Source organism: Platalea leucorodia (assembly GCF_965183815.1).
Source record: "Platalea leucorodia genome assembly, chromosome: 1".
Classification (NCBI taxonomy): Eukaryota; Metazoa; Chordata; class Aves; order Pelecaniformes; family Threskiornithidae; genus Platalea; species Platalea leucorodia.
Window position 1 is genome coordinate 22,714,937 of NC_138823.1, and position 22,122 is coordinate 22,737,058.

General features: G+C 36.5%; 1 protein-coding gene across 3 annotated transcripts in view; it reads right to left on the reverse strand.

The window, feature by feature from the left end:
- The window catches only part of DCAF13 (DDB1 and CUL4 associated factor 13), a 25,915-nt gene continuing 3,793 nt past the window's right edge, over positions 1-22,122 (reverse strand). Inside the window, exons 4-12 of one of the 3 annotated variants that reach the window (XR_014229187.1) lie at positions 21,277-21,366; positions 20,242-20,397; positions 19,483-19,560; positions 15,488-15,570; positions 13,390-13,554; positions 9,943-10,078; positions 1,711-1,874; positions 714-884; positions 1-81 (exon numbers count right to left, since the gene is read on the reverse strand). Coding sequence is in view for 2 of the 3 variants with exons in the window: in XM_082321599.1 (XP_082177725.1) it covers positions 797-884; positions 1,711-1,874; positions 9,943-10,078; positions 13,390-13,554; positions 15,488-15,570; positions 19,483-19,560; positions 20,242-20,397; positions 21,277-21,366 (960 nt within the window). In the remaining variant the exon portion in view is untranslated. The other 2 variants (XM_082321599.1, XM_082321598.1) reach the window with 2 other exon arrangements.

Sequence of the window (22,122 nt, forward strand, 5' to 3'; positions counted from 1 at the left end):
AATAAATCTCACCTAAAGAAGTTTCTGGGTTTGATGTAGTTTGCATCATTTTTCATCCAGATTTTAGAAGTTTTAAATAAGCTAAAGAGAAAAGATATTTATTCAACTATGTCATTATTAATATTAGCAACCTCAACAGTCTGAAGTTCTGCCAAGTTACATAACAATAGTTAAGACAGAACAAAATTATACATATGTTTACAGATGCCTGATATTCCTGTTGAATTCCTTTTGAATAAAAGAAAAATAATATATCACACTGTAATAAATATAATGCAGTATATTTGTCCGTTGGAATAATCAAGATCTAGTCCATTGCCTTAAGGTCACTTGTTTACTTTATTAGATATTTTTTTTTTTAAAAAAAAAACAGCATAAGGACAACTGATTTTATAACTCTATATGGAACAAAGGTTTTTTTGCCTCTGACAAATCTGAGTTGATTTCATCCTTCTTTTGTAGTAATAGCACCAAGGAATGGGACTGGAACTACAGATATCCTCCACCAACCACCAAGTTGTCTGCTTATATCAAAAGGGTCAAACTCCACTGCAATACACAGCGTTGGGCCAGCAACGTCAGACAGGCTAGTGGCAATAAAATATTACAGGGCCAATTCTTAGAACTACTCAAAGCAGACGATGACTTCAGAAATCAGAGCATGTGTAGACTTGGAAGAAAAGCCACGTTTCTAGAGCCATACATCATCTTACCAATGTCCATCAAATTTGGTACAGTGCATTCATTCAATAGTGACATTTTCTTTCACTGTGACATTTTGTGCACATGAAAACAATTATTTCACTACTGCCACAATATGTTTCTTCCTCTCTGACACAACTGGTATAGATCCTGGTTTGCTGTGCTTACGACGATTCAGTTCCCTAGAAACAAAAAACAGAAAAATGAAATCCAGTAGTCAGCACAAAGATTTAAAAAATACTAGCTTTCTCCCTAAGGTATAATGCAGATATCCTACAATTTAAAAAAAGAAATTAAGAATTGCTCTGCTTTTATTAATCGAAAGCCACGTACTTCCTCCTTTGAGAAGAAGGATTGTCCCTTTGAAAAGTAACTTTAAAATTGGTTAATTTAGAAAAGGTTCAAATTGAGCCTTTTCTTGGGAGCTCAGCTTACTTGGTTTTCATGACAACAAGATTTGCTGCTCAAGGTTTTAAGTCTTTCAGCTGAGAAAGAGGACCAAAACCCACCTCTTTTTGGTTTTCCTGTTAACTTAATGGCTACGGCAAAGTATGCCACCTTCTGCTCCTAGAAATTCCAATATGGCAATGACCCAGGTGACAGAAAACACTCATCCTGGAGTCTGGCATTAAAAAATCACAACAAAAAAACCCAAAAAACCTCCACACACTTGCAACAGCCCATTCTGTTTCCATTGCAGCGTTGCATCATGTTGTACTTAACGGAGCATTGTGGCTCCTTCCAACATGGTATTCACTCCCATTTCTTCAGTTAACTTTTGGGAAGTAGCCAGTCCTCATTGATACTGGCACTTGTCTGCATTTTCCTTATAATCAAAGGTTAATCAATCCAGTAGCTCATGATTACTTCTTCAGATGTTAAAAGTAGCTCATACTTGTTCTTCCCACACACTGTAGCTCTAACACTCCCATGCATTGCTGCTACAGCACTGCAGTGATGTATTTTATTAAGATCAAGAGAAAACAAAGCCAGAAGAGAAAGACATACTTTCGCCGACGAGCTTCTCTCATGATACGTTGCTCCTTGATTTGGCAAAATATACTTTTAGGCAAGTGACGGTGTTGAGCTATGCGTCTGATCTGTGGGTGATACTGGAACTTCTCCTTCAGCTTCTGATTGTAATTCATAGCTGCCTTCTCTCGTGGTGCAAGCTACGAGGAAAACATCACAGACAGACATGTTACGACAGAACAGGGATTTAACTGTCACGATTTTCTCTACAAAACAAAATTTTAACTTTTAATTCAAACACCTTCCTTCTAGCAAATGGCTGCAAGCACAGGAACATCAGCATTAGGGTAAGTAAGCATTAAAAACTTACAGTTTCAACAATACTCCAATGCTCAAACACAAAACATTATCACAGGTTTCAAAGTTCAGTAAAGTTAACTGAATTTACTCCCTGAAAATCAGATTTTAATGAGCTGTAGAGAAAGAAGAGAGAATAGAAATAGCTGGCAGTAAAACCTCTTTGATAGAGTCCGCATGCTTTCCTAACCTCTGATGATGATCAATTTTTGCTGTGAAACAAAGATTTGCAGGCATTTTAATCACTAGCCAGTGTAAGTACAAATGCTATAAATGAATTGTCTTCCTGAACAGCTTTACAGACAGCTCTTTAGCTGGCCTAAATCTTACCCAGCACCTTGATCCATTAGGAAAGGCAGTGTACATATCACATTTCAAGTATTAGCTTGACTACATGGCAGGCAGGGCGTTCCAACTTTCATCACACAGCTAAAAATATCTTAGTATCACAAACACACGAAATACCGGTGAGCTAGTATTATCACAAAAAACTTTAACTTTATCCATGTTTAAAATTATGTCTGAGCCAACACTAACAACATTGAAAGTGAGAAACACCTTTTCCTGACAGGTAACTTACAGAAGATATGTTTGGGTTGTTCTTCCAACCAGGCATGTTTCCTTTGGTCCTAATGCTTATTTATCAAAAGCAAAATATCTGTGTGCACTGTGTTTTCATTTAAAGCACACATTGCTTCACAAGGGATATCAGTTTCCATGTATTTTGGATTTGCTTGGATCTCTGGGAATTTCAGCCCAGTGAGCTTTCAAACTTTGACCAAAGCAGCAAGTGATTCTTTACAGAAAAAAAAGTCCTCTGCTCCTAAGCCACTTAGTGTTTTTTTAACATAAACAGAAAATCTTTTAATATTAACATAGGATAATCCTGTCTTCGTCTTCCTACCCTCCCTCCCAAAACACACTCTAGCTCCAGTATTTCAGACATCTAAAAACCTTTAATGTTCTCAAACAAGCAGTGGCACAAGTCTTTTGTCCTCCCACATTTATTTCATCCACTTCTACCTGCATCTAAACTATTAAATGCAAAACAATAGTTCAGACAGCTTTATTTATTCAGCTTTGCAACTGACTCAGTTTCACTAATTTCTTACTTTCTCAAGAAAAAACAGAACCTAAGTTTCAGATACTAACACACAAAAAAAGCAATAACAAACCAACAACTTTATTACACACACAAAAATTTGGAAATTCCACCTACATTATTATGAAACATGCTTTGTTCCCCTTTGAGATAAGCAATTGGCTATTTCTTCTCCACTCTGGAGGTCACTTAGAAGTGACTTCTGTTAGAATATTTCATAAATTCTGAAAAAATAATTACACTCAGATAATTTTTGTCCAAAATACTATTAATGGTCCAAAAGCAAGTATTAATAAAACATACAGCAAAGGAGTTTCTCCTTTGGGACAATAAAGAAACCAGGTACCAGATGCAGAGTTGCTCATCGCTCAAAATTCTTATTCAGGCATCAGAGACACATAATACTCTTAACCTCTGTTTCTCCACACCCTCTTATTCGTAAAAGCAGACCCTTCTGCTTTACTTACATTTATCATGACCTCTCAAATTGCAAGTGAGTAAATTTTACAATCTTAACCCACTAAAACTGCCCCCCCCCCACCCCACCCTTTACCGAAATTCCTTCCAGTGAGCCAGCCTGAATAGCTGGTTCACTCTCAATAAATCCCAGGTGTTCCCACTCTGCAGAAAACTGCCAACATAATCCACATTAAAGAGCTTTTATTTTAATTAAATGCAATGATTTTTTCTTTAATTTAAGAAGAACAAATTGCTGCCGATTTAGTATAACCTTGATGATTCTACAGACAAGAGGTGAATCTGTAAATTAAAGATACATCCAAGTTACCTTATTTAAAAAATTAATATAGATTAAGCGGTGGTTATGTTTGAGTCTGATTCCATTTTTGTGCGTAATGTGGTATATAGAAATGCACACAGCTGATGACTTTCCATCCAACTACTGAATGCCAATGCCCCATATACCAGGCTGTGTTAAGTGCACCCTCATCTACATGACGGTAAAAGAAAATTTTGCAGTAATGACAAGTTTCTGTCTATTTATGAGAGATAGCAGATAGCTAAGAAAGCAGACTGCAATAATGCACTGAATTCCAGACTCTCTCTTGCAAGTCATTTTACAAAGGTCAACGTAAAGAGCTGAAGAGAACAGCATTGCTTCCCATTCTGCTTTGAGCTGGAGAGGATGCTGTAAACGCAGCACGATTTAGCAGGATTAGAGATTTTGTTTATAGGGACTAGAACACTCTACAGTGTAATAAATTAGGATTTATATGACATCATGAGTGGAAGACATGCTCAAAGATGACATATGACCCTTTTTTTCACACATTCCAAAAGTGAATGTGCAACTTCCTTCCTATATGAAGAAAATAGAAATTATGTGGCAGAAAGACAGCTGATTTGTGCCATTACCACAGCAGTACTTCACAGCAAATATCTAGAGTGGAAACAAGGGGGGAAAAAAGAACTCTAAAATGCAATGAAGTTGTCAGCAATAGGAAAATGTGTCCTCGAGTAAACTGCCTATGCCTCTTTCCTCCCTCCAAATGATAGAGGCTGGTTATTTTTCCCACCTAAGCAAAACAAAATGTCTCTAAATCACCCCTCACTCATTTGCAACAGAAGGTAAGCATTTTTCCACAGCCCTGATTGAAGAGCTAAAACCACCTCTAACAAAAAAATTCTCCTTTTAAAGAGGGCTGTATTTGTACTGGGCAGTATTTAAAACTCCACACTATTGGACTGCTGTAATTCAGCATGAGAAGATGAAATGGCTGTTTATCTATCCTGTCCAGGTTGCCCTTCTAGGTTAGGGCAGACAGAGCACAGGTGCAACATATTTTTAGAATGCAAATGTATCCCAGCAATTTCCTACACCATAGCTTGTCTTTTTTACTTTTACTTTTTTCCATTGCTCTGGTGAAAACACCTTTCTAAATTTATTACCATAAAGTTTATTACCCATTGTTTCCTTGGACCAAAAACTTACAGCTTCTTTACATCTAAATGGACAATGAAAAAAAGAAAGGTAACATAGATGTTAAGAGCACAAAAGCATAGCTAAAGGGATGAAGTTACATGTGCGTTGAGTCACAAACCCAAAATCACTACGAAAAGAATGCCATGTCACACAATATCTGGTACTGCTTGTTATCAGCCTTATCTCACAAAATGGAACTGTATACTAGCAGCAGACTGAAAGGACATACAGTTACTTAGACAGTTCTGATGCACTCCTGCTAATGCACTTTGCTAGATCAAAATCAAGACTTGTAACTGCACTTTCTCCTATCTTTTTCAGTCCTTACTCAAAAGCTGTTATTTCTGCATCTTGTAAGAAAGCAGCAAACCTATGCTCCACTACTGTTACACTCACTCCTCACGCTAGTTTTTACGCTTACTGAAATACAAATCATTCCCAAGCAGAAAGTTTTCTTCTTCAATTGTCCAGTGCTCTGTTCTAATTCCTAACTACGTTGGAAATGTAAGAGAGCCAAATTTTGCAGCTGTTACTCACAGCATTTACACTCTAAAAACTGCAGGTGTAAATTTTTCTGTAAAGTGTCAATAGATTGAAGAACACCACAGCTTTTTGAAGTTTTACTGATGGTTCACTGCTTTCACTACAATTCAAAAAACCCAATCTGTCCCTTTCTTTGTATTAATTAGATTAATTCTGCTCTATTAACTGAAATATACTCTATTACTGCTACTTCTTCAGCCTTTTCACTCAGACAAGGCTCTATTTTCATCTTTTCCTCAAAAGCCAGAGTCATTTATCTTTTCAGAAATCCCAAACCTCTCCAAAACCACACGTACAACAGCCTCAAACATACTTAACATGTCATATTTTATGTACAGTATTTGAACAGTCTGGAGTATCTCAAAAGTTTTGTTTAATTGAGTCTTTTGCTTCTGGACATGCACAGCTAGAGGTTTACTGCTTTAAAAATAACACCTGTTAAGTCCTATTTAATAAAAATTATTTATTATTTAATCAACTTATTAAAAAAACTAAACATTGCAAATTATTTTAAAGCAACTTCTGCAATAGCTCCAACAGAGAGATTTGGGGTTTGTTACCCCTACGTAAAACCCATGCAGGCTTAATTGTCAGTGGAGTGGAGACACAGCATGCCTCTGGCTCCTCCAGAGACTTTTATTCTTACTTTAATGTTTCACTGATTTTGAATAATGAGTGCGATGCCAGATACATTAAAAACCAAACAAAACATGCATGTCAGAACTGATGACTGCTAGGGTAAGCCACAGTTCAGAAAGTACAACCTTCCAACTGCATAAATGTTTATCAGTCACAACATAAGTACTATATATTCACTATAACTTCCTTGGAACCCAGCAACGCTAAAAACAAGTAAGACTAAGTACTCACCAAAGCAAAAAAAAAAAAAAAAAAAATGTTTGATTACCATTTTTCTTTCTCTTTCAGGATGCTGGTTTTCATCCACCCCCACCCCAAAAACATCCATCTTAAAATACAATGTATTACAAGATGTTAGCATTATATCAGAAATACAGTGACCTTTCAATGAGTCATTCAATCAAATCTTCTCAGCGAAGAAAAACAGCAGACCAAGCAACTAAGCATTTAAGATATATTCTGACACTTCTGACAGAATTACTGAATGTTCAGCTTTCAACGTTCAAAAAATAGCCACAGACTATGGAACAACTGGACATTTATAAAATGAGCAAGCATATGTCTATGAAGATAAGAACACCAATCCTCTAAAAAAGAAGGAGCAGGTACTAAAGAAAAAACAGTGGAACCTGATAAACAGCATTAACAGTTGCAATGTTAAGAATCACAGGAACTACCAGGCTGGATCGAACAAGGACTGGCAGTTGCCTGAATCCAAGCAACATTTCCAAGGCATATCCAAGAACCTGATAAGCCATAAAGATTCCACTCATGTTCTATTGGCAACAAATACTCTCTAAACATCTGAAAAATAAAATTTCATAGTGCTTCTAAAAAAATTTTTTAACAACTATAGCAGCTTCGGACAGTTATTAATATAACATCTAAATTCTGCATCTTGCTAAATTCAAGGCTACAACAAGATATAGGGATGTGAAACATGTCTTCTTATTATAGCATAATTCTTTACAAGTTCATTAGCATCATCCATGTGAAATGAGAGCAGTTTTTCTACATAATTCACTATGTCCCTTGTAAGTTCTTCCTGTATTTCTAAATAATTTTGCTTTCTTAAGATGTCTTTTGATGTTGCAAGGTATTTTTTTTTAAGATAGGATGACAAGTTTTGTATTCTAAATGATGATGGGATGACTTCCATTTCTGATAGTAAAAAAAAAAAACCAAAAAAAAACCCCCAAAAAAACCACACCACACCAAAAAACTAACCAACAAATCCCAAACCAAACCCAACAAACAAACAAAAAAAAACACATGCCACTTGACCCGGGTGTTACAGATAGCTATTGACTTAGTTCTCTTGGGAGCTGACAACCAAAGAGCCTTGACAGAAATGCTTACAAACCCTTATGCATATGCACGCTACAAACGCTGTATTTGGATGATCCCACAACAGCAGAACTGAATCATACATGCAGCCTCCAAGAGGCATGTCAAGCAACAACCCTGTATTTAACGGGGGGAGGGGGGGGGCGGGGGGAAGACAGGCTATTCTACGTAGGATTCACTGTCAGGTCAAGGAACACGAGAGTATTAATGTGCAGACCTATCCAATACCCAACAGTCATAATTGGTAGCGCCTTTTTTAGGGCGATCCACTGCCAGTTTTCACTAATGCAAATACTACAGAAAACAGCAGAATGTCATTTACCACTCTACATTTTGAATACTTAAACAATAGCTAAGTTGTCCTTTTGGTACATAATATTTCTACGACGCGGGAGTAGCTGGGTTTGTCTATTACTTCCCAGAGCCAAGTATCCTCACTCTTTTGTAAGAAGAGGAGCTGATGCCATCTAGTAATCAATACAGTGAATTTTCTGTTCACACCTGAAAACATTAGGATTCATTCTATATGAAAATGGTATTTTTGACATTCTTTTTACCCACTTGTCCTTCATACAAAGGGCACAGAGGAAAGATGCGTGTCAAAAACACCAGACAATTTTGTTATAGAACAACATCTTCGAGACAGCACGCTCCCTCACTAAGAATATAGTGAATAGAGAGAAAATTTCAGTTAATACTGTAAAACCAGGTGAAAAGGGCATTGCCATGAGCATATGGATACGACAACAGGAAAACAGGTAATATTTCTGCCCAACACTGCACTGTCTAAGCAAATTCAACATAAAAGTTAAATCAAAAAGTAAAGTCTATAATGAGCTTTGCGGAATCCTTGGAATTAGCAAGTATGGGACTGATATTTAAATGTTTGACTGAAGCACTACATGGGAAAATCCCAAGAATCAATTCAGAACAGAAAAACAGCATCCTCAACAAAAAAAGAAGAGTTATTCCGTTAAAGAAATTCAACTTAAATAGTAGTTTGTAACCACAAATACTATACAGGCTACAAAGTTGTGGTGTTTTTATCTATAGCTCCATAGCAAAGATGAGAAAAACAGGACTTTCAAATACCTATGGTGGGCCATGGCTAAAGACATAGATGTTTTAGCTGTGCTGCTCCATATCCAGTGCTTCACAGTGCACAACAGTCCATGAATTATCCCATTCCACAATAGGATATATCCCATTCCACAAAGCCCTAAGTATTCCTACCACTCCCATTCACCTGCCACCTCTCCCAGCTCCACTCCACTTCCCTCCTACGCAGATACTATAACTTGATGGAGCTTCAGGTAACCACAAGCAGCCCTAGACATAACTATGCAATAGATCCATCCCCTTCACTATACAATATTTTTCGCTGAATTACAGCTTCCCTTTCCCTCCCCCCTCAGTCTTTCACAAGATCAAGTAGAAATTCCCCCAAGCATTATTTGACAGCTATGCTGATGGGCTCAGAAAAAGCAATGTAAGCACCTCCAAAATATCATAACAATATAAACCTATGTAAAGGGATTACTCCCAGCAGACAAAGTGTCAAATTCATTCTCCAAAGTCATTCAAGACTTTAATACAACTGTGCAGATGAATATATATGAGCAGTAACTGTAACAGAATATTTTGGCTTTGTCTATACATAAACATTTGAACAAGCGTAACTGAAAAGACATGTACCTAATTAGACTGATGCCTGTTCCTACTAGGAACACTTCAACCAAACGGACTTACATTGAATTAAATGGACTTCAGACACCACACTAGTTTGCGCACTTGATATCTGAGAGTTATATAGGTTAATGACAATCTCAGTTATGCATCAGTGCAAATGGTCTATTTTACAATGCGTATGCTTATCACAGTACGAACTGCACGTGAACCAGTCGCATGCCAGTGAAAATTTTTAAAAGTCATAACGCTAAGCTTCAGTAGAATGACTTATGTATGACAAACCAGAATTTATTGCCTTTTCTCTAGTGCAAAGGGATGAATTCTCACCTGTAGCACCAAGGTAAAAAAACTCTCATCTAGTTTAGTTAGAACTGATGATTATTACTAACATTAAACAAGACAAAAAAAAGTCACCTTGTGTAAGCAACAACAAGGCATGTAATTTTATTATTATAAGCTGCAGCAAATGCAATGAGCTATACTGTGCATGTCATTTTTCAAATTAAATACAAATATCAAACTACAATTTTACATTTTCCCTTTAGAAACAAGGTTTTAGAAGCTGAATAGGCTAACCAGTTATAATAACAACAAAAAAAAACCCAAACATCTTGTCTTGTGATAACAAAAAGCAAAATGCAACTCTTACCACTCCCAGTTTTTCAGAAGCATTAGCTTTCCACAGACGAATATTCATCTCATCTGAGCCACACAGAATATATTTGTTATCTGAAGTCCATTTCACAGTGATGACGTGCTGCATTCGTTTTGTATGATATACCTCCCTAAAGCAAAGAGAAGCATTTTTAAATGATCCATCATCACTTTTCCCACCAACGTTACTTTTCAAATAGCAGAAAGCATTCTGTTCAAGGCAAAATTTACTTTTTTTTTTTTGTTGTTTTTTAAAAATCTGGCTTTTTTTTAAACACTGTGCTGATCTTAAATCTATAGACAGAGAGAATTCAAGTAAAGTGTGATGGTTAGACTGATAAAAGGACCACCTAGGATAAGATGCTTTTTCAATAAGTGCTTTCATAGAAATTACAGTAAATAGCTAAAGAGTAACTCTTTTTGCAAAACATGCCATGGGTATACAATGATATGCAAACTGTTCCTGAAATAATTTTCATTAATGTGCTGTTACACCAATCAAGCATTACAGAATAGGAGTGCAGAAAAATGAATGCCAAGGAATCTGACACCACCATTATGAACAAGAAAGAAAACAGTAAATAAGCACCTCCAGCTGCCCATTTATGACACGGCAATGGATTGGCTACTCTTCATTGTGATTTCCCTCCTTTCCCCAAAAAATGGACTTCCTTATCATTGTCTAAAGGACTCCTAGGAAAAGCTTTAAAACCCTAAAAACTCAAAGAGAAATCTCTAGTCCTGCAAACAAGAACTCAACAAGCTAGTACAAAAGGATTCAGAACAGCTGTGTGGCTATTAAAGCATAAACTACATTTAATTTCTGCCAATAAGACTACTGCTCAACCAGTGCAAGCACCCATTGAAAAATGTTTCTACATGTTACGTTTAAACTGATACTTAATGAAAATTAGATATGAGTTTCATTTATGTACCAAACCAGCAGAACAACGTCATTGATAAAGTTATTCTTTCATTTCTGCTATAAAAATATAGGACTAAGTACACTTTTCCTGTAATTTTAATTATTTATTAGCACTCTAAAGGTGAAGAGTAAGTAAGGCCTACTTATTGTCCACTAATACCCACTCCTTTGGTATATCAGTCACACACTACAGCTTACAGACCATTCTCTTTCTTCTACCCAGTTATTTTTACAAGTAAAATCCAAGTAGTAACAGAAAGGAAATATGGCAACACCACCTATTCAAGAGCCATGGAAAAACTAGACTAGGGTTGAGCTGGAAGGGTTGTGAGAAAAACAAAAGTAATCAATATATCACCTTAAATAAGCTTTAATAAGCTTAACCACATCTTGTAATTCACACTCAAGGGATGCTCTACAAGAACAACTGCATGGAAGACTGAGCACAAGTACCTTCAGAAAACATTAATACTCACATCAGCTTTTTACTGATGTTGACATTTAATAGCGTGTGTGCACATGTGCATTTTCATAAGCATTTCTATGTTTACTCTCATTTTACTATTTGGCTCAATAACAAAGCTTTTCTTCACCCACCTTTGGGGAACTAAGTATTTTTCCTTTCCTTATTCTGAATTTTCAGCCTTTGCCTCTCCTGTTGCTGTCATCACACGTTATTTAACATCATTCTCAGGGAAAGGAAAAACACAAAACATGGCCAAATAACCTGGATCTATCATTTAAAAAATATGCACAGACATCTGGTTCTGTTTACCAAGAATTTATTAATTTAATCAATTTCATAATAAATCTTATTTCTTACAGTTAATCAATTTCCTAATTTAAATTTTCATTATTTTAAAATAAAATAGAAAGCAATGGAAGTTAGGAGTTTTTCAGATTGGCGGGAGATCAAAAGTCAAAACTGGAATACCGTCAGGATCCTTGTTTACAGATACTCTTAACTGCCCTCTCAGTTTCCCAAGTGGGATCAGATCTTCCATTTGGAGACTTTTCTCCATTCCATGGGATTAATTTCAACTGCGCAATTCTGAAAAAGCCCAGCTTCTAAAGAATTTTAAGTGTCCCATAATGCCCTAGTCAGCTTATATGAGGCTAAGCTCTTCTTTTGTAAGGCTTTTCCTCACTACATTTATGGCCATCACACAGAAGGGGGAAAAAAGGGGGACAAAGAGGAAAATTCCTTCCACGGGCCTTGGCAACAATCTGCTATTATGCGGAATAAAGCCTTTTACTGTTGCATTATGGGGTCTGCAAACTTCCCCACAATGATGTGCTTTAACTTTTGTGAACATTACTGTTCCATAGAAAGGAAAATCTGTAGAACGCAGGAGCCGCTAACCATATTGTTTAGTAATACAAGAATTAAAAAACAAACAAAAAAAACCCAAAAAAACAAACCCACAAAGGAACTGCAATACCTAATTACATTCAAAATACTATTGCAAGACAGAAAGAAAATGAAAACTACCTGTAGATTAGATAAAAAGGAAAATGTAAACAGCCCCTCTCTATCTTTAGTGCAGTATAGGAGCACACAGTTACATTGCATAATGCATATGTAACTGCATCAATCAATAATAAAAACATACTCCTCTCCAACTAATATTTCAACATTTCCACCCCCCAAACTACCTAGAACTTGACCCAGTAGCAACTTTTTGGGGGGCCAAGGCTGGACAGAGGAAGGCAACTAGAAGTAAAATTAAGAAAAAAGAGGAAGAACTGACAACAGAGAATAATGAAGGTAGGCTTATGAAGAACAAATGATACCAGACAGATCTGATAACTTGCTTCAATTTTCACCAAACTGAAAAAAAAATAATACAGACACAGTAGATCCAATCTGAACTTCAGCAAAATATTTAATACACTGCCTTATGAAATCTTACATGAAAAACTAATTCAAAGTGAATTGTATTCAAAACATTGTCACATGAATCAAAACCTGGGTAACAAAATATGAACAAAAGGTAGTAAGTGTACTGAAACAGACCACAAAAGTGTCCCAAACTGATCTCAGGAATTCATACAACAATGCTTTTCACATGTCTTTAGCAATCATCCATATAGGATGAAGACAGTCCCTAGAAAAACGAATGCTATAAGGTTGTAAGGCACTGCAAACTTAAGTGGCAACAGATACAGTACAAAGTGACCTAAAAACATTAGATACATATAGAGGGAAATAAAATGGGATTAATCTTGGTAAAATACAAATGAGTACACCCAAGAACAACAATGCACTGTAATTTTAATCCAAAACTGCATAAATACTGCTGTTAAGCAGAAGTTCTACTCTAATACATACTCCAGAATTATCTGTCAACTACACGACCTGTCAATCTCAAGTTATATACAGAAGAAGATTTCAATATTCACAGGAAGTGAATGCCCCAATGAAGATGTTAATGAATCAATTAAGAATTTTGAGGACTAGGGAGGGAGGTCACTGGAATGAACGACAGCAAGAGAGAAAGGTGTAAAATCACTCACCTGCTGTGACCTTTGTCTACAGGAAAAATGCGGACAGACTTATCAAAGCTGGCAGAGACAAATTCTTTCCCAGTGGGTGAATAATCCACATCAAGAACAGCAGACACATGATCCATATGCACCATCACAGGTGATTCAAGAAAGCGCATATCGAAAGTATACAAGCTTTAAAATAAATACAATCAGCAGCTTAGTATCTTAACAACTCCTAAGTAAATAGTACATTTTTGATGAACAGCTTTAATCATACATAAACCACACTTAAGGATAGATCCATATTGCAGAGGGAACTCTTTAAAACAGCTCATAACACATGAAAAGAAAGGATGATGCATTGTTTAGGGCTTGAAAAAAGTTTATTAATCAGAGGCTTTAGTTATTGGATCAGACCTACGTTCCTTGCTCACTGTCAAAGAACATATAGTCTCCACTATTGCCTTCATCATCTGTTCGTGGGTCACTGACCAAATGTATTTCTCCAACCACCACGCTGTCCTCCTTTACTGCATCTTCAGATATAAGTATATAACCTGAACTTGGACAAGCATCTCTGAATCATTATGGCAAGCCTATCAACTCTGCAAGGTTTCTAGATATTCCCATATTGGGAACTCCTAGTAATTCAGAGTCTACTGTGAAGTTCCCGTTTGGTTGGCACCCTTTCCTACTGCCTGATTGTCTTTATGCCAGACAATGTAGGAGTCCAAGGAAAGCTTGGTCCTTCACTACAGGAGATCACTGTTCAGCAGAGCACACTATCTGTAGAAAAGCATTACATTAAAAATAAACACATAGCTGCTGGACCACAGCTGGTTTGCTCTTAAGTACTTTGAAGCTCAGGTGAGGTCTACCCTTTGAATCAGCAAGCCCACTGATACATAGCAAGGCATAATAACTGAGTAGATCATTAATTTGCCTACTGCCAATAAGCAAAGGTGCTTTACAGACAAAGCATTTCATGAAATCTGCTTAAGATACACTATTTAGTATAACTACTACATTAAAAATTTGTAATTTAGCAGGTTTCTCACCCTCCTTGCTGCAGATGAATGCATAACTGGAATAATTCAATGTCTCTTATTCAATAGTTTACTGGCAACTATTGCTTTTTCCTTCTATATTCCCTAAGTATGCTAGCATCATATTCAAAACCACTACTCCATATAATCACCTAACACTTGCATGTGTGTTGTTGATATAAGCGCAATGGCAAATGCATATAGTAATTGCTTTAGTTTGCAAGAGGACAGTTGTCCCTGACAGTAACAGCTACCATTTTTAGTTTAGCAAGGGTGGGAGGCGAGGAAAGACGTAGAAACAAACAGATTAGGTAGCCTAGTAGCCTTACCATACCATAACCAAAGTAGGTGAAAAGCAGTACATTAGATACAACACCCACTTTCAAGGTCTGGACCAGATTCCATTTCCTTGGAAGAACAGCCTTAAGATAAGTGATAAAATTCCTACATTCTAGAAGAAAACAGTGATCTTTTGTTAGATCACTGACTTCCTGGAAAAAAGGATATGGAGCACATTTTGCAGTGGCCTAGTTTTGAAGAGACAGCTTTTTCAATATCAGATTAGCTGTTCACATGATAGTATTGTTCAAAAGTAAAAAACTGCTCCGAGACATTGAAAGGATAAGTATTGCAGTCTCTGGAACTGTTTCACAAAAGATTAGGTTTTGGTTTTTTTTAAGAAATGTTCTCATCAAAATTGTACTGATCAGTACAATATATCAAGCTTCACAAGAGCTGGCAAGAAAATAAACACTTATATGGCCTCAGACTGGACCAATAGTACTTATTTTCCAGGTCCTGTAGCAAGTTACACTTGCATTGGTTCAGCTGCATTTTTTCTAAGTTACACTGCTTTCCCCCCCCCCAGGTACTGAAATACAGAGAAAGAGGCAGTCTACTATCAATTCATTTTTTTTAAAATCAGTGAGCCTATAATTCTCTAGGTTATTACTTAAGTGATTCAAATTTAGAGTTTAAGTAGCTTTTTCAAAATTTGTCTTAGCATGATGACAAATCACCAAGATACGGATTAAAAACATAACATGATCAAGATTATCAAAAAGCAAGGTCACGCTTACTTGTAATCTTCATTTGCTGCAGTAAAAATGAAAGCTTCCATGGGGTTCCAACACAGTGTATTTGTCCTCATGTTCAAGATAACCTGAAAGATATGTACACATTGCTACCTTGTTACAGGCAGTAAAATACTCACCGTAGTTCAGAACTTCCTATACCACTGGAGACAATAACTTTCTAGATACAGAACTATGGCAGGGGAATACTGACATGACAGAATGTTTCCTTAGCAGTGTTAGAATTCGAACTCAAGAACTTCCTGTCCCTCATCATATGCTCACTGCTTTGTGCTACACGGCAATTAAATTTCCTCTGTAAGTCATCTTAGAAGCAAATTCTTCTAAGTGGTCATTCAACATGTAAACCATGTCAACATGTAAACCTGGAACTTCTGAAAAATCTCACTTCTCCGTCATATTTACAGGAGCCCTTAGTTAGGTAATCTATAAACACACCTAACTAAACGGTTATTTCAATGGAGTCGCTGACACTGTGAACCAGCATTTGCAAAGCAATTATAACATTTTGATGTTCCCCAAGTTATTACTATCCCTTCATTATTTTATCTCTGAAATTGTAGTTCATGAATTCTCCAGGACAGCTGCCATTTCTTGTTGAAGTGTCAATGTATGTATTTAGAAGTTACTGTGTTGTAATCTACTCACCACTATCACCATATTAGCAGCGAATAATTTGCTACACATCCATAGGATTTGCTTCCTGCTAGTAAGCAGATGGCTATAAAGAGGCCAGTTTGCCTTGAAGTGGGAGGAAGGCAGCCTAATAAGACCCTCCTGCTTTGCTAACAGTGGACTAGACAAGAGGCATTAAGAAGCTGTGTGTCAGATGCCCCCACGCTGGAGGACAGCTGTGGCAGCAACAGCTGGGCCCCCGCGGGAGAAGGGGAGGCAGGGAGGAGGTCATCTGACACCCCATACCGCACAACAGCTTTGGCTTCTGCTGAGTCTCGGAGGAGCTTTCAACCACTGTATTTAAAAATAAATCCCACACAGTACGCCTGACACAAAGTACATGTGTCATTACAGAGCAACTTATTAACAAACCGAACAACTCCAAACAGGATTTTCCACAATGCTCCAGGCCAGCCATAATCTTACTTGAAAATCCTGAAATTTGGGTGTTTAATGCTATGGTACTCCAAACTCATTTTTGTTCTCATCTTGCTATACCAAACACCATAAATTGACATACATATAAAAAAAATATAGCTGTATAATTATAACTTTTACAATAATGAACACAATCTCAAAGCAAGTTAATAGTGATGACCTCCACTGAACCCCCTCCAAAAAAATTGTGATTTTATGAGTGCGTGCATAGTCTCATTATTCTCATTCTCCCCAAGTCCTCATTTCCTAGGTGACATTATCCTGTTCAATATGATGTCTAAAGTGATCTCTACTTTAAAGTGACTTTACTGAAAGCATAGGCCACTGAAAGGCCCTATCTTTACAGTAATGTGACAACTAGAATTTGTTCAGATTTCAGTATTGTTCTTCTAGTTATAAACCTTCCACATACCTGGGAAGCTAATAATCAAGGACGGTTCTTTATTCTTCCCTGTTCAAGTTTTTCAGTCACCACAAAATGAGTACACGATTAATGCTGGCACATTACATGTATAAGAAATATTTTAAATCATGCCACAAAAAAACTCTAACGTTGCTGAAAAATCCATCTCTTTTTCAAAAGGGGTCAGGTTTGGTCAAAGTCCATGCTCCGCATCTTGCTTCACTATTTTTTCACCCCAATTTATAAGCATTCAATTTGAGCAGTGGCATTTGGAATTAAAATAGTGCCTAAGAAAACGATTCTCTGTACAGTTCTAGCATTATATTCAGTAACAACTATGTAAGGCAACTTGGGCTAGAAGTGATTTAAGTTGCTGTAAATATGTTAATAATGGCATTTTGGAACTATATAAACCTGTAGCAGAGCCATCTCCTGAGACTATTTTTTAATTAATTGTAGATAAACCTAGTTATTTCATAAGAAAAAGTCCTTATTAAGACAAGTCAAAGCTGTGAAGTCCCTGAAGGCTGGGCTATCTTGGTTTATTTATTTTAACTGTGAGCACTTGCTTACAAAGAGTGTCAGCCAGGAGATTTTAAGGTTACTTTAACACAAAACCAGATCACCCAAATAATTAATCCATCCTCCTTTACTACCTACAAGGTATTTGGTTGAGGTAAACAGCTAAGAATGTTACAAGAAATGCACAACACAGTTCCTGTCAGCTGTTTAAATGCTAAAGTCTATCTTTGAAACGCCCTAAGCTTTCCTGTGATCCCACAGGTTGCACAAGAATGACTTGTAGTTTTAAAGCACACCAACTTCTATTAAAACATCTTCCTCTCATCACGCAACAGGAGTACTTACTTCATCTTTTTCCAGCTTTTTTAGACTACTTATTTTGCACTTAGGCAGCACCTCACCATCTTACCCATCCCTCTTTGAAACTTAAGACTTCAAAACTCACAGACAGGACAAACAGGCAAGAAAGCTACTGCTTCATGATGTGAAAAGCTGTACTCCCATTTCCATTAAGGAAGGGACTCCCGCTGAATTCCAAACTCAGGGCAGCGTGTGAGCTGCTTTGCTGATCAAACACCAGGAACACAGCAGTGCTAGAAGCCAGTGCCCATACATAGGTAAAGTACCTCTAATAAGCAGCATCCTTATGTTGGGAGTTACAGAGCTCTCAGCTCTCAATGCAGAAATGGACATTTGACTGCCTCTCCACAGCAGAATCACCCCCATCCCAGCAGGAAACCCAGTACTGTATCCACAGATGCAAGGAAGTATTCATTGGTGTTTTACTCCTACAGCAGGAAATGCGCTTAAGCATGCTGCTTACTACACGAGAGACACATATATACATATGGGAACACATTTTTATATATGCACATGTATGTATGTTTTTACATATTTAGCATATATACATATGTAAAATTCTGTTAAGATTCCAACTTGGTTCACAAGGCTTGAACTACATCCTTTTAACTTGTAACCGCAGATCTACAGCACTGGCTGTGTTCATTTCGACATTCAGGTCTCCAACTGGAATCATTGACAATTTTTTATAAGCACTGTCTCAGTGGCCCAAATGAAACTTCATTAAAAATTGTTGGGGCACAGGGAGAGAAAGAAATAGTTATGCCAACAGTTATAACTATAACTAGAAAGAAATAGTTATGCCAACAACATTTTATAATTAAGTACCATTCTAGTGTATATCAGACCAGTGTCATTGCAGACAGTACATAACATACCAGAAGGACACTGAGTGCATATTAACAAGCCAGAATATTGTATTTCAAGAAGAAAGTTTTTAAGATAGTTCTGGGGCTCAAAACTACTGAACTTGATCAAGGTTAATATGTGTGTTATGAATTACTGGCTCCTTGTTTTAAATACATACATACATTCTCTTAAAGATAAATAGGAATCTTCACATCACTGGTAAATTCCATATATAAACACAATTCCGATTCCACTACAAAGGATTTCTGAATGTTTATACTAGGTGCATAGGGGAGGGTTTATCTCCATGCAAAAGAAAAACACCTTTTCAAATGCAGAGCAAGGCTCTCCAGTGGTGGAAAGGAAATGCCTTAGAAGTTACCTTGTTTCCTTCTGGCAAGGATAAGAAAAAAAAATTTAAAAAAATCACACATACACAGACAGAATACAATATAGGAACATAAAATTCTTATTGTGAAATTGCTGTCAGGTCAGGCACTTTATCAAGAATTACAACACAGTGAGCATTACAGCCCGTTTGAGTGCAGAAAAGGGCCCTTCTAAAAATCCCAACATTAATTCAAACTCAGTTAAAAGACTGAAAATTAGACAATGAAAACTAGGTGAACTCACAGTTCAGAGCTTCCCTTTATCGTTATCAACAGTTACAGACTATTTACATATTCAGTATGATTATTAGTGCCATAAGCTTCTGTTGAAAAGAAAAAATTACCTTCTTTAATGGAGTTGATTTTCTCATATCATATAGCACAATATTTCTGTCAGAAGCACAGCTTCCCAAAAGGTATGTCTAAAAAAAAAAAATAAAAGCAGTGTGTATGGTCTTCTAAACACTTCTAGAGTACAGTTAACAGCCTACATTAGATACCCAAGCTATTTCATGAATAGTTCTTTTTTCAGTCAAGGAAATACATTCATCATTCTTTCTGTGCAGCTAATTATTCAGCACAAACGTTTTAAATAGCTTCCCCTGTAAGATTCAGAATCCACCCAGTCCTCTTTACTTTACAAGTAACAAGCAATTCCTCATAAACACAGCCCAGCCAAGAGGTATATAGGAACTGCTGTAGAAGATCAAATACAATTGTTTTGCCATGGAGAGGGGCAGAAGTCTTGATCACAGGGAGTACAGCACTGGAACAGATGAGAGCTCCACAGCCACATAACCGCTATGATGCATGATTGAGGTACGGGATATGTATTACTGTGGGCAGAACAGAGACTACCCTACTTTTCTTTCTCCTCTCCCCCACTAACAGAGAAAAAAGATAAAAAGATGAAAATATATGGTACTACATTCCAAAGCAACATAGCCATTAAAATATATGTATACACCCCCCTAAATATGATGTTAAAACACATATCAAAATCTAAATTTGGTAAAAAAAACATTAAACATGGTGTTAATATAGTTTAGATCTTATACTGATCAACAAAAATATTGACTTCCAACATATAACAGAAACATTACCTCAATGGGATTAAATTTTACACTGCTTATGCTATCAAAACCCCATGTCAGGGAACACATGGGACTTGTCCTTTGCTCATCCCAAATGTCCACCTGAGGGCCACAAGTGGCAAAAACAGCTTCCTTCCAGTGGTGGTCAATTCCTGTATACACTGTCTTTAAAAGAAAAAACAAAAACAATTTACAAAACCAATTGTATACATAAATATCCAAGTATGCTCTGTTACAAAAAAAGATCAACAAGTCATTGCATATTGATTCTGCTATGTTTTTATTTATTTATATTACTGAAAAACAACTCACCACTGCTACCAGAAACTAAGACTTATCAGATGTACCCTTACAAAACAGACTAACTTTCTGTGTACTCACTTATTGTGTATGCCGCATTTCTTGTTAACTTACAACAGAATCAGCATTAGAAGCCCATTTACAAAGTCCCGGCTGACTTTAAAACAAATGGAAATTCTAAGGGTACAACTACAAATTTTCAATGGGGACATGAACAGATTCCATAGACGTTAGAGTAATTAAAGAGTTTCAAACTATGTATTTACAAAAAGCATTTAATGTTGTTCTTAAAATAAGCTTATCATAAATTGAAAGTGCTGAAGTATAGATTTTTAGTCTGCTTTTGTCAAAAAGAAAGACATGAAGTTAAAATTTTGTATTGAATGTCTGCGAGATATTGGCATGAAAAGAAAGTTATTTAATGCAGACTAAGCACTGACAATACACACCTGAAGAGAAAGAAACTATAGAAAGATCTAACCAGTTCACAGGAAAGGGATGATTAGTAGAGACAGATCTAAGTAGTCTCTGATGGCTCCTGAGATATTCCTTTCTGGTTACATGTAAAATAAATGTAATAAAAACTTGAAGATACATTAAAAGTGCCATTATGAAATTTGATGCCATCACCTTACAACCCATTATAATAACAGGTGATACCAAACTATTTCTCTCTCGTCCAAAAGCTAGATAAGAATTGGTTCAAATTTAATTCAAAAGAAGAGATGTGGGAAAATTTACTACCTTTCCGAGAATTGTATGAATAGGTTCTTCTTCTTCTCCATATTCCGGGCTCTCCATTTTCCACTGCTTCACAGTTTTGTCATCACCAACCTGGAAATATTGGAGAAAGCATGTGCAGTTTTACATAAATATATTCTGTTTATTTTACTAGATGTGCTTTACAATTAAGTACAGGCAGCCTTTCAAAAGAGAATGATCTATGACTAACAAAAGTAAGGTGCTTGCTCCTGCCTGTTCACTGTTCCCTTTTATACCTCCAACCTGAAGATTAGTTCTCCTTGTCATAAGATTTCTCTAGAAACTGAGAAGGTACATGTACATCGCCTGGCTGGAATGGATTTAACATTCTTCATAGCAGCCCATATCGCACTGTGTTTTGGATTTGTGGCTAAAACAGCGCTGATAAGGCACCAATGTCTTGGTTACTGCCGAACAGATACATATATAGTAGTGAAAATAGCTCTTCTGAGGTTTTGGTTCTTTTGAGCTGGGCATAGGACACTCTAGTCTTCAAAACTAATTCTTTTTATTGTACCATCTTAGAATTGGTTTAATGCAAACAGGAAGATATACTATTTCCAGACAGTTCACAGGCAACTGAATCAGTTGTGGTTGATATAAGTTAATAAAGCTTAATTCACATGGAACCATCTTCATTTTATCAGCTTATCTTTAATCACAGTATATGCAAATAGTTACTTTTTTAAGTGTTTGTACATCTTTCAATGAACAGAATCTATCTACTACTTTAATGAAAACTAGTTTACTCAAGTTTTAATTACATGATCATCCGTTAGTAATTTTCTGGTATTTATCCCTTCCATAAGCTTGAATAACATCCATACC